Source organism: Mirounga leonina, unplaced genomic scaffold, assembly GCF_011800145.1.
Source record: "Mirounga leonina isolate KUSES-001 unplaced genomic scaffold, KU_Mleo_1.0 Mir_114, whole genome shotgun sequence".
Lineage (NCBI taxonomy): Eukaryota > Metazoa > Chordata > Mammalia > Carnivora > Phocidae > Mirounga > Mirounga leonina.
In genome coordinates, this window is record NW_023270265.1 from 28360075 (window position 1) to 28373534 (window position 13460).

Below are 13460 nucleotides of genomic sequence, written 5' to 3' on the forward strand. Positions count from 1 at the left end.
TGTCCTCTGTCCCCTCCAGGGATGTCTGCCTGGGCCCTATCTTCCTCAAGATATCAACTGAATATTTTAAATGAATTTAAAGTTAGCTAAGGTCAACCTCCGCTGGGCGCATGCGTCCCTTCCTTTTCCCACGGTGTAAGAGACACCACCTAGCTTCCTTCCGCCTTGACGCCTTTTGGCCCCAGCGACTCGCCGTTGCCCAGGCTGCGGCGTTCACTAGTTGAGGTGATGGCGACTGGGACACCAGATTCGCAAGCGCGATTCGGTCAGTCTGTGAAGGGGCTCCTCACAGAGAAGGTGAACACCTGTGGTACGGACGTGATCGCGCTCACCAAGCAGGTGCTGAAAGGCTCCCGGAGCTCCGAGGTGAGCTGGGAGTGGACTTTATGGCCCGATATCCCGGGGCCCCGAGTCTTCCATAGCTGTGAGAAGGGGATCGCATTACCTTCTGGGAATTGTAGGCTGTGAACTGCTCCCTGAGAATAGAGCTCGTTCGCGAGGGGCGCGTGTTGCATTCTGGGATGTGTAGTCTCTGGGGGATTAGCGATATGGCGGGGAACGGGATTGTGGGAATCTGTGCTTTAAAGCAGAGATTGCTGCAGGACAGCGGATAAGATAGTGGTCCTAGCCAGTTCATAATTTGTTTCATGGGGTTCCCTCTTTCTGGCCCCCAAATTCCGCATGGTTTTGCCCTCAACATCCCAGATTCCTTTCACACTTTTGTGCATCGTCTGTGGATTTGTTCTTTTCTGATTTGTCATTCTGGCCACATCTTGGTTTTCTGTTTATTAGATTAGCTTTCTCCTTTGCCCCGATTTCCCCTTCATCCTCTAGCTGGTTCCGTGAATGGAGTTATGATGGCTTTTCACACCAGAAAGTTTTATGTATGTACGCTGTCTCCAAAAAAAGTCGTATTTATTGTACTCTTAGATATTTACCCACGAGAAATGAAAATATATGTCCACACAAAGACTTGTACATGTGCATAACCCCATTATCCGTGATAGGGTCAAACTGGAAACAACCCAAATGTCTGTTGACCAATGAATGGACAAACGAAATGGTTCTGGTGACTGAGCCATTCCACTCCTAGGTTTTTACCCAAGAGAAATGATAACATGCCTCTCATTTTGTTACATAAGCTGACCACACACATATTATCTAAGAGTTTCTGTTTTGGTTTCTTTAAAGTGGAACAACATCTTGAATACACCTGAGAAACAATCTGAGTACAAAGTCTTTTTAGATCTTTGTGAATTTTTTCTCTAGAACTTGATCATTATCTTGCTCATAATTAACTCAATGGCAGTGTGACTTAGTTGCTCATCTTCAACAAGTATTGCTTATTTTCAACTTAGTTTTCATAATAATAGCAACTCTCTCTTTTAACTCATATTTCATCAGTCTCTATATTATTTCATTAAGTTATGTAATTGCAGTAACAAGCATAACATGGCCACAAGCTTTTGGACTTGTATATGAATATTCATAGCAGCTTCATTCAGATTAGTTTAGGATCCAGTAGAATTGTCTTTACAGAGTCATCTTTCATGTTATGTCCTTAGCTTGTATTGGTAGTGACTACAAGAAATAACCATATGAAGAAGGTGTTTGCATTTACCATAACACTATTGTTGAAGTCACTGATTTGGTGATCCCAAGTATGTTTTGTGTGAGGCCACACATGATATACTCATTTTAGGATTCAGTATCAGAGGAAAGTTCTTCTCTTTTTGAGGAATTGTCATGTTGCCTTTTACCAAATAAGAATTATGCAAATACCCTGAAACAAATAATTTATTATATGTTAATAAAAATAAGAATTACGCAAATGAGGGGCACCTGGGTGGCTCAGTCAGTTAAGCGTCTGCCTTCCACTCAGGTCATGATGCTGGAGTCGTGGGATTGAGTCCCCTTTAGGGCTTCTTGCTCAGCGGGGAGCCTGCTTCTCCCTCTGCCTGCCACTCCTCCTGCCTGTGCACACACGCCCTCTCTGACAAATAAATAAATAAAATCTTTTAAAAAAAGAATTATGCAAATGCAAGTGTTTCACTTTTTGCCTTGGTTGCACAGAAGTTCTTACATCAGTTTTAGTGGTAGACACATTTACTTCCTTCTCCTTTTAATGACTTCTAGATTCTGTTTCTATTTTTCAAAAAAAAAAAGTGTGTGTGTGTGTGTATACACACACATGCATATAGTATGGTATAAATTGCCTTCAATCTTTTTGGAGGAGAAACAAGGTATAAATATATAAATTTTAAAAAATAGTGTTCATAGTTAACCACCAGTATGTATTGAACACCATATTTGTTATAATAAACTTACTTTTGTTGAGCATCTATGTGCTGGACACTGCTGTGTTTTATGTAGCTTAATTTGTTAAATCTTTGCACTTACTAACAGAGGAGGTATGTTTCTTACATAGAAGATACAAAGAGGAATTTAATTTTTCCAAGGTTACAATGTAGCAAGGAAGGGGTAGAACTAGGATTCAAACCTAGGCAGACTGGTTCTAGGCTCATAATCTTGGGCACCACCTCTCATATGATACTAGCTGATTTAGTGACCCAAAAGCCATGGTGTCACCATTGACTGCCCTGATGTCACTTGCTCCTTTCTCTTCCTCCTTGTGTATTTTTCACACGAGATTCTTCTGGAGTAGATTTAGATTGGGTGTTCAGTAAATGGTGTGGATTGAGTTAAACTGAAATTGTTCCAACTTTCTGGGAGGGTTGACACATCATCTCTCAGTTCTCTGACTTTTGTCTTTTTATTGGATCTCTTACATGATACTTATCACATACCATATTGACTTTTCCTGTAGTTACTTATGTATTTTTGCTATTTCCTTTACTAGACTTTAGATTATTTGGAGTGTCTTTTTGATTTTCTTTTTTTTTGTCTTTTTTTTTTTTTTTGGTAGCATGTATCAGTACTGTACTTTATTCCTTTTTAAGACTGAATAATATTCCATTGTATGTATATACCACGTTTTTTTTATCCATTCATTTGGTGATGGAGATTTGTGCTGTTTCCACCTTTTGGCTTTGTGAATATGCTGCAGTAGACGTTTGTATATAAATACCTATTTGAGACCCTGCTTCCAGTTATTTTGGGCAATTGCTGAATTGCAATTGCAGTAATTCTATGTTTAATTTTTTGAGGAACCACTGTACTGTTTAGCACAATGGGTGTACCATTTTACGTTGCCAGCAAATGCACCAGCGTCCCAGATACTTCACACCAGGGACAACATTTGTCATTTTCCATTTTTAATCATAGCCATCCTGATAGGTATAAACTGGTACCCCCCAGTGGTTTTGATTTGCATTTCCCCAAACTAGTGATGTTGAGCATTGTTCTTGTTCTTATTGGCCATTTGTATATCTTTGGAGAAATGTCTGTGAAGGTCCATTGTCCATTTCCAAATTGGACTTTTTGTTGTTGAGTTGTAGGAGTTCTTCACATATTCTGAATGTTAATCTCTTATCAGATATTCTTTGCACATATTTTCTCCCATTCTGTGAGTTTCCCTTTCATTTTCTTGATAGTATCCTGAGCTCAGAGAGCTGAATTTCCTAGAGAAAAAATGTCTCAAGTGTTTACGGTTTATTTCACACAACAATGTCTGCTTCTGGTTTTTTGGGGTCTAGTGGCAATTGTCTTGTCCAGGAGGGTATACCTTCTTTCTATTCCTTAGACTTTCTGCTCCAGCTTTTTAAAAAAATTTATTTATTTGGGGGGCGGCAGAGGGAGAGGGAGAAGCAGGCTCCCCACCTGAGCGGGGAGCCCGACATGGGGCTTGATCCCAGGACCCCAGGATCATAATCTGAGGTGAAGGCAGACACTCAACAGGCTGAGCCACCCAGGTGTCCCAAGCTTTTCTTTTTTTCTTTTATTTATTTATTTATTTATTTTTAATTCGATTTGATTTTATTATGTTATGTTAGTCACCATACAATACATCATTAGTTTTTGATGTAGTGATCCACGATTCATTGTTTTCGTATAACACCCAGTGCTCCATGCAGTACGTGCCCTCCTTAATTCCCATCACCCGGCTAACCCGTCCTTCTACCCCCCTCCCCTCTAAAACCCTCAGTTTGTTTCTCAGAGTCCATAGTCTCTCATGGTTCATCTCCCCCTCCGATTTCCCCCCCTTCATTTTTCCCTTCCTTCTCCTAATGTCCTCCATGCTATTCCTTATGTTCCACAAATAAGTGAAACCCTATGATAATTGACTTTCTCTGCTTGACTTATTTCACTTAGTATAATCTCCTCCAGTCCCTTCCATGTTGATGTAAAAGTTGGGTATTCATCCTTTCTGATGGCTGAGTAATATTCCATTGTATATATGGACCACATCTTCTTTACCCATTCATCTGTTGAAGGGCATCTCGGCTCTTTCCATAGTTTGGCTATTGCGGACATTGCTGCTATGAACATTGGGGAGCGTATGGCCCTTCTTTTCACTACATCTGTGTCTTTGGGGTAAATACCCAGTAGTGCAATTGCTGGATCATAGGGTAGCTCTATTTTTAATTTTTTGAGGAACCTCCACACTGTTTTCCGCAGTGGCTGTACCAACTTACATTCCCACCAACAGTGTAAGAGGGTTCCCCTTTCTCCACAACCTTTCCAACATTTGTTGTTTCTTGCCTTGTCAGTCTTTGCCATTCTAACTGGTGTAAGGTGGTATCTCAATGTGGTTTTGATTTGAATTTCCGTGATGGCGAATGATGATGAAAATTTTTCAATGACATTTTTCAAAGTGCTGGAACAAACAATCCTAAAATTTGTATGGGATCAGAAAAGACCCCAAATCGCCAAGGAAATGTTGAAAAAGAAAAACAAAGTTGGGGGCATCACGTTGCCCGATTTCAAGCTATATTACAAAGAAGTGATCACCAAGACAGCATGGTACTGGCACAAAAACAGACATATAGACCAATGGAACAGAACAGAGAGCCCATATATGGACCCTTAACTCTATGGTCGAATAATCTTTGATCAAGCTTTTCTTTTTTTAAAGATTTTATTTATTTATTTGTCAGAGAGAGAGAGAGAGCGCGCGCATATGCACAAGGAGGGGGAGCAGCAGGCAGAGGGGGAAGCAGGCTCCCACTGAGCAGGGAGCAACCTGGGGCTTGATTCCAGGACCCTGGGATCATGACCCGAACCGAAGGCAGACACTTAACCAACTGAGCCACTCAGGCTTCCTCTTCTCCAGCTTTTTGAGTTGTTATTGGTGTGACCCAAATTGTCCCAAAGCCACAGGGTACCTCCCTCGGGTTAGTCCAATGAGTCTTGGTCTCATTGTGGACAGGGAGCCTGATTTTTAGTTTGAATCCTTCTTAGTCTGTAGAATATTGCTTCTCTTTTCACCAGTCCCCATGTGGCTGTTTTGTTTGATTAGCTGACAATTTCCATGTGTAAAGCTCCCCTTCCATGGCATTCATTTAACAAATATTTATTGTCTGCTATGTGCCATGAACTATTCTAGGTATAAGGGAGAGGGTGGTACACAAAACTAGGTCCCTGTACTTAGGAAGCTTACATTTTAGTGAAAAGACGGACAAACAAATGAAACAAAAAATCAGGTGGTAGTAAATATCATGAAGAAAAACTAAGCTGGGAGTAGAGAGTGATGAAAGGGTTTTCCTTAAATAGGGCGGCCAGGGAAGGGCCCTCTAAGGAGGGGACATTGAGGCAGACACTTGAATGAAGTGAGGTAGCAGGCCACATGGACGTCTGGAGGCAGAACGTTCCAAGTAGAAGAAATGGCAAAAGCAAAGGCCTTGAGATGGGAATGTGTGCAGGGTGTGCGAAGAGGCCAGTATGGCTGAAGCACCAAATGGGGAAGAGCATGCCAACCTTGTGCCCACAGCACAATGAATGCGTGTGACCCCCATGCTCCTCCAATCGAGTTGTGTGCTGAGTAAAGGGTCTGTTGTGTGTGGGTTGGTTTGTTTTGTTTTGTTTTTTAGGGTCCATTGTGTTTTACCTTACACCTGTGTTTATGCTTGCTATTTTAACTACATTACTTAATGCAATAATATGGAAAATGATGAACTAGAATGAAAACACAAAGAGGGTTGGTATTGCTATGAAAACGAAGTTGAAAAATCTTGTTGAAGATGAGGAGCTAACAAATAACGACGTAGTAACAGTACCTGTTGAAGATGAGGAGCTAAGATTGCTATTGACTTACTTATGAGCAAAGCAATAGTAAAAGCCTGGGGGGAAATACTCAAGATGTTGTTCCGCTTTAAAGAAACCCAACCCAGACATCTTAGATGATATGTGATGTGTGTGGTTGGTTTATGCAAGAAAATGATGCAGAATGCCAATGGATACATCTGTCATCAAAGCAAGGCCTTGGCCCAGCATTGCAACAGCTCCTGCATTCCAGAAATCACGAGTCTCCTTGAGTCTATCTTTGAAATGATCACCCACCCCCACCCCCCTTTCTAACGGCCACTCCTGTGGCTCAGGCCACTTTCATTGCTTGCCTAGACTATGGCAGTGTTCTCCCAACCAGTCTCTGCCTTCAGTCCCTGCTCCAGTCCATTCTGCTTGCCACGCTTCTAAAACAGTAAATCTGATCATGCCCAATCTTTAGGTCTCTGCTAGAAGTCACTTCTTTTCAAGGAAGCCCTCCCTGAACACCTGCCCCTGTAATGGGGCAGACACCCAACTCTCCATGCTGCCCGGTCATCTGGTGCTTCCCCATCGGCAGTTACCACAAGGATTGCAGTGCCTGTGTCCTCTTTGTAACACCAGATTGTGAGCCCTGTGAAGACAGGGGCTATGTCTCTTCCTGGCATACTGTCAAGCGCTGAATAAATATTTGTTGACTGAATAAATGAATGAGGAAGATTCTTTTAGAACCTTTTCTTTCTTCCATCAGTTTGTCAGTCACCATCTCCCATCTATAGGACTTCAGAGTTTGCCACTTAAAAGTGGCCACAAGGAGGAAACAGGCACTCGAATACATTGTGGGTGGGAATGTGGAATGGTATAACCCCAGTAAGACCCTCCCATCCAGCAATCATAGTCATAATTCTATGAGTCTATACCAAAGATATGCTAGCAAAAAGACACAAAGATATATAAGGTATTTTTTGTAGCACTACTTCTAATAGCAAAGACTGCAAATAGCCCCAAAGTCTGGTTGAATTATCTTACAGGGACATCTATACAGCACAGTGCTCTGCAGCCATAAGAGAGCAATGTGCAGATTCAGTATAAACTACTGCAGTCTATCTCAGCATATCTTGTCAAGTGAAAATAGCAGCGTGTGGTGTGGAAGAGTGCAGGTAGTAGCTTACATTTTAAGTAGGGGGGGCAGATTATATACGTATGGCCACTTTTAAAAAGACACAATGGAAAGGTAAGTTATTTATTTATTTATTTATTTATTTTTAATTTTTTTTTTAAAGATTCTATTTATTTATTTGAGAGAGAGAGAATGAGAGACAGAGAGCACGAGAAGGAAGAGGGCAGAGGGAGAAGCAGACCCCCTGCTGAGCAGGGAGCCCGATGCGGGACTTGATCCCGGGACTCCAGGATCATGACCTGAGCCGAAGGCAGTCGCTTAACCAACTGAGCCACCCAGGCGCCCTATTTATTTATTTTTAATTACGTAGGCTCCACGCCCAACGTGGGGCTTGAACTCAAGACCCTGAGATCAAGAGTCACATGCTCTACCGCCTGAGCCAGTCAGGTGCCTCTAAAAAAATATTTATGCATAGGGGAGAGAGAATGGGGAAGGGAAGGGACAGGGATGGAGGGTCTTATTTTACTGTCTCAACATTAGAAGTACGTAAAGGTTTATAAACGAAAATAAATAAACAACAGTTGCCGCAGGGGAGATTATCTGGGGGCTGTAGCAGTGACGCGGTATTCCTGTTAAATATGAGGTCATCGGTCCCCTTTTCATCAGAATCTCTCTGACCCAAGGGAACAGGGACAAGGGGTAGGACACACAGTAACTCCCCTTCCAAGGTTGGACTTTACTGTCTGCCAGGAGCCGGGTGTCACCGTAGGCTGGAAACCTCTCTCGATCTCCTCTTGCCTCCTGACTCTGCGGTTCCGGAGCCCTTGATTTCTCAAACAGTAGCCTTTGGAGCAGATGTTGAGCCCATGCCAGCACCACACAGTGACACTGAATTTGGATTTTCAACATGAACAAATCAAAGATTATCCTCTGTTAAATTTGGAGCATTTGTGGTTGTAAGGGGGGAAGGGAGGAGAGAGGGTGGGGGTATAACAGCTGCGGAGAGATGACAGGAAGTTTGCAGAGTTTGATCATTACCACTTTATTTTTGTCTTCCAGCTGCTAGGTCAGGCAGCTCGAAACATGGTCCTGCAGGAAGATGCCATCTTGCACTCAGAAGATGTAAGAAACAATCTCTTTTGTGATTTGGGTTTTATTTACATAATTTGTGTGGCTACAGGGAAGTGGAATGTTCGCTATTTTTGTTTTTTTTTTTCATTTTGTTTTGTTTTAATGCAGAGTCTAAGGAAAATGGCGATAATAACAACACACCTTCAGTACCAGTGAGTATGCCTTGCGCAGTGCCGGCTTGCTGCAAAGTCACATCCCGCAGGCTGCGCCCTCTTGCCTTTGTGCTTCAGCACTCTTTCCTGTGAAGGCAGGAGTTGGGAGTAAAGGTGGGGTTAGTCAAGAAGGAGCTCCTTCTGGAAAAGATGGTGGTGACTGCAGAAGCTGGAGCATGGGTGAGATCAAGAGCAGGGACTGCCTTTTGTGAGCTTCTCTGTGTTCATTTGGGGGCTCCTTCGAGGGAGAGACTATGAACCCCAGGAGGGCAGGGCCCATGCCAGGACCATGCTCGCACAGTGCTCAGCACTGAGTAGACACTTAATCAATATTTGTCGACGACCTGTGCCCAAGGTCTCTCCTGGGGAGTCTGCGCTTTCACTAGGGAATCAAGTGTAACTGTGACCTGTGTCCTCTAGTTCCCCCATTTAACCCAGCCCTAGCTACGTAGAAATGACCCAGGAGATTCTGAGATATAGAGAACCCTTTCTCTGTTATAATTTTGGATACAATTATAATTAGCTTTTCATTGTATTTCATTTTGCTTTATATTTTATATAGTTGATGTTACTTATGTACCTATTGGAAATGTATGATTGAGAATTTAACGCTTGATATTTAAACAGCTTAATGTTCATTCTTGGGGTGTGTGCATATCAGGTGTGTGACCATTAGATTCCACATACCCAGGCTGAATGTGAGCCATGCATATAGTTTGTGGTACTGCGTCCCTCAGTCTGATAGAGTATCATTAGTTCTTCAGGTTTAGAGTCCATCTTCTTAGCAACTCTGCACTCAGATAGTGAACAGAGCTTCAAGAGCACGGTCTTAAGCTAGAATGGACAGAAATACAGAATGTGACATAAGCCGGAAATTTGTTCTGCCTACAAATATCTAACCATAAATTGCACTAGTTTTCTGAGATTTTTTATCTTTATTTTCCTCTTTCCCTTTCTGATTTAGGCAAGAAGCTATTCAGAAGAAGTAAGTAACCCCAAACGTAGGGGAGTCGGGGAACCAACTGAAGCAGGCTACAGGGAATTGTACTTCTGGGCCTAGAATCAGTGTGAAACTCTAGCTGATATATGCCCTTAAATTGACATATATTCTGCTCATTTGGGTTATAAAGAAAACAGTACAGTTGACCCTTGGACAATACAAGTTTGAACTACACCGTTCCACTTATACACAGATTTTTTTTTATAAATACAGTATAGTATTGCAAATGTATTTTCTCTTCCTTATGATTTTCTTAATATTTTTTCCTCTAGCTTACTTTATTGTAAGAGTGTAGTATATAATACATATAACATACAAAATACATAAATATGTGTGAATTGACTGTTTCTGTTACCAGTAAGGCTTCTGGTCAACAATAGGCTATTAGTAGTTAAGTTTTGGGGGAGTCAGGTTATACACAGGTTTTGACTGTGTGGGGCGTCAGCGCCTGTAACCTCCGTGTTGTACAAGGGTCAACTGTATATTTCAAAGGCATGCAGTAAGTTAATTCACTGCTAGTAAAGGCTTTCTAAAAATTATAGGGTGTAGATGCCAAACTTAAGGAACAGAAAAACCTTACATGTTGGTAATATTCATTAAGCAAATGTGCTAAAGTCATTAAGCAGTCTTGTTTTTTTGAGTGGATTAAATCTGTCCCTTACAATATGGGTTACACTAATTGGCTTTACAAACCTTTTTTTCATAGTTTAAACTTCTGGAACTGTAGTGGACCAATATAAATTTTGATTTAGTTTCAGCAGTATTTATGCATTAAAGTACAAATTGTACAAAGAGATTTTTATTACTCATGCCAGATAAACTTTTTCTCTGTTCTAATTTCTAGTGTTGAGCAGTCTTCTGATCTACAGGACCAGTTGAATCATCTGTTGAAATAGAGCAGCTTGTAAGAGGGAAAAGCACTTCTTTGTCTGACACTGAGAAGGAAATATTTTATTCAGCTACTGTCCTATGGGTTTGATTTTCCATTTTCTTCTCCAAAAGTTAAGTTAGAAAAGATTTATGATGGTGTGCAGTTTCTCCTGAAGAGAAGCTAGGTGGTTGAATTTTGGAAGTACTTCTTGAAGCAGACTAACCCATGCTCTTACTGAAATTTTAAATGTTCTGTTTAGTTTAATGTTAAAGCAAAATTAAAGAGGTCGTAGTTTTTTCCATAGAACTTTTATATATGTCAAGAGCTGTTATCATCTAACTGTGATTCTTAAGCAAATGCTGAATAATGTTTTAAATTCAGAAATACGGCTTCTATTGTGAAAGCAGGAATGATTAATATTCTTTTTAAAGACTTTTTTTCTTTTAATCATACATTCAGGAAATTTCATGGTCGCAGAATGGTGATAGGTAATATCTGTTCTTTTCTATTAACTCAGAGGAGATACTTATTTTATTCATTGTAGCAAATTCCTAAATGAAAATTAGGCAAATGGTATCATATCTGGCCTGCTGCAACCTCCTGCCTTGACCTGCATTCCTAGTTTCTTTGTTGTGACTCTTGATTAGTTGGCCTTGGGTTCATTTTGTAATTTTGCTAGTCATCAGCAGATTCACTTGTAGAACATTATTGCCAAATGCAAAGGCAGTTGAATTACCGGGAATGATTGCAGTGTAGGGTTGTGCCATGGTGAAAACCTTATTTTTTCAGTTATTTGCCCATGTTCATTTAATTCATCTTGCTAAAAGACATTACCTTTGAATGTCTTTGTTTGAATTTTAAATGGGACTCCATTGTGTTCTAGTTCATTTCTTATCACTAAAGAATTAGGAGAAAGCTGACATAAGAAAATGGTGTTTTCAGTGAAAGAAAAAAGCAAGTAAGAGTCCAATTTAATTCATATTGTATATCATCAAGTCGACTAATCATATTAGATTGTATTTATCCCTCATTATGCCTATACACATTAACTTAAGGTAAAAGAAAAAACTAGGTATGAAGGAATTCAGTTATGCATTCCTTTTATAAACTCTCATTACACTTATTAAATGTAAATGGGCTCAATTCACCTTCAAAAAGAAGGGTCTGGAAACTTCTGGAACTGTAGTGGACCCATATTGACAGCAAATGTTAGCAAATTGACAGCAAATGTTAGCAAACGTTACTATCACTGTTGCTATTCAGCATTTTGCTGGAGGCCATGTCTAGTGCAGAAGTTAAAAATAAATATAGCTAATGGGGCGCCTGGGTGACTCAGTCAGTTAAGCATCTGCCTTCGGCACCGGTCACGATCCCAGGGTCTTGGGATTGAGCCCTGTGTCAGGCTCCCTGCTCAGTGGGGAGCCTCCTTCTCCCTCTCCCTCTGTTTGTGGCTCCCCCTGCTTGTGCTCTCTCTCTCTCTGTCAAATGAATAAATAAATAAAATCTTAAAAAAAATAAGTATAGCTATTAGCAACAAAGAGACAAAATTATTATCATATTGTAGGATTATCTGCTTAGAAAATCCAAGGACTGATTTTTTTTAAAAGGCCCATCAATTTAGAAAACAAAAAGTTCGCCTTCGGCTCAGGTCATGATCCCAGGGTCCTGGGATCGAGTCCCGCATCAGGCTCCCTGCTCAGCAGGGAGTCTGCTTCTCCCTCTGACCCTCCCCCCGCTCATGCTCTCTCTCTATCTCATTCTCTCGCAAAATAAATAAATAAAATCTTTAAAAAAAAAAAAAAGAGGGGCGCCTGGGTGGCTCAGTCGTTAAGCGTCTGCCTTCGGCTCAGGTCGTGATCCCGGGGTCCTGGGATCGAGCCCCGCGTCGGGCTCCCTGCTCCGCGGGAAGCCTGCTTCTCCCTCTCACACTCCCCTTGCTTGTGTTCCCTCTCTCACTGCCTCTCTCTCTGTCAAATAAATAAATAAAATCTTTAAAAAAAAAAAAAAGAAAACAAAAAGTTCAGTCATCTAAGTATACAAGATGCAAAGAAATACCTAACATGACATTTGTAAAAAATTAAAAATTAAAATAAAGGTGTGGTCTAAGTTTTCCTCATCATGCTGGAACAAATATTAAAGTAGCAGTGATTGCTTACATTATAACTGATAAAACAAATTTCACCACAAAATTTTAATGGTAAATATAAAATTTATATTAAATAATGAAAGCCTAGTAGTACTAAATTTAGTCATTTTAAAGAATAGAATGCCAAAAAACATGGAAGAAAAGTAGCCAGAAATGTATGAATAGTAAGAAATGTATACATAATTTTTATTTTATTTTATTTTATTTATTTATTTGACAGAGAGAGACACAGCGAGAGAGGGAACACAAGCAGGGGGAGTGGGAGAGGGAGAAGCAGGCTTCCCTCAGAGCAGGGAGCCCGATGCGGGGCTCGATCCCAGGACGCTGGGATCATGACCTGAGCCGAAGGCAGACGCTTAACAACTGAGCCACCCAGGCGCCCAGAAATGTATACATAATTTGATACTATATCTCTTGTAGAAATAAATGGACTAGGTAGAATTAAATGGTGATCAAATATATGGAAATAAAAAATACTTCTTTAACATCTGGGTTGTAGAGAATATGTTGAAGGATAATATTTTTAAAATAGTGAAAATTCAAATTCTGTGCAAGAAAATTTATGTGATAATACAGCAGTATTTTAAAGCAGTACTGTAAGCAGTATTATAAAGAAAAAAAAATCGTGCTTTAAATCTCTATAGGGAAAAGGGTGTTTTCTTTTTTTAAGGGGTTTGTGGTTAGAACTTAGGGAAGAAATCAAAATAGAATAAGAAAGCCAAGCATGAATGATAAAAATTTGAAAAAATATGTGATATCATTAATTGGTTCTTACAGATTGAATTGTTGAAGTATTGGGTCACTTGGCTGCCTCAGTCGGTGAAGCATGTGACTCTTGATCTTGGGGTTGTAAGTTCAAGTCCCATGTTGGGTGTGGA

At 40.5% G+C, this 13460-nt stretch overlaps 1 protein-coding gene across 1 annotated transcript; it reads left to right on the forward strand.

The window, feature by feature from the left end:
• The first annotated feature begins 164 nt into the window (after positions 1 to 164).
• On the forward strand, positions 165 to 11756 carry BORCS7 (BLOC-1 related complex subunit 7). Its single transcript, XM_035028205.1, has 5 exons — positions 165 to 366; positions 8342 to 8404; positions 8522 to 8565; positions 9530 to 9550; positions 10410 to 11756. The coding sequence occupies exons 1-5, from the start codon at positions 229 to 231 to the stop codon at positions 10459 to 10461; spliced, it is 318 nt and encodes a 105-aa protein (XP_034884096.1). The 5' UTR covers positions 165 to 228; the 3' UTR covers positions 10462 to 11756.
• The last annotated feature ends 1704 nt before the right edge of the window (positions 11757 to 13460 follow it).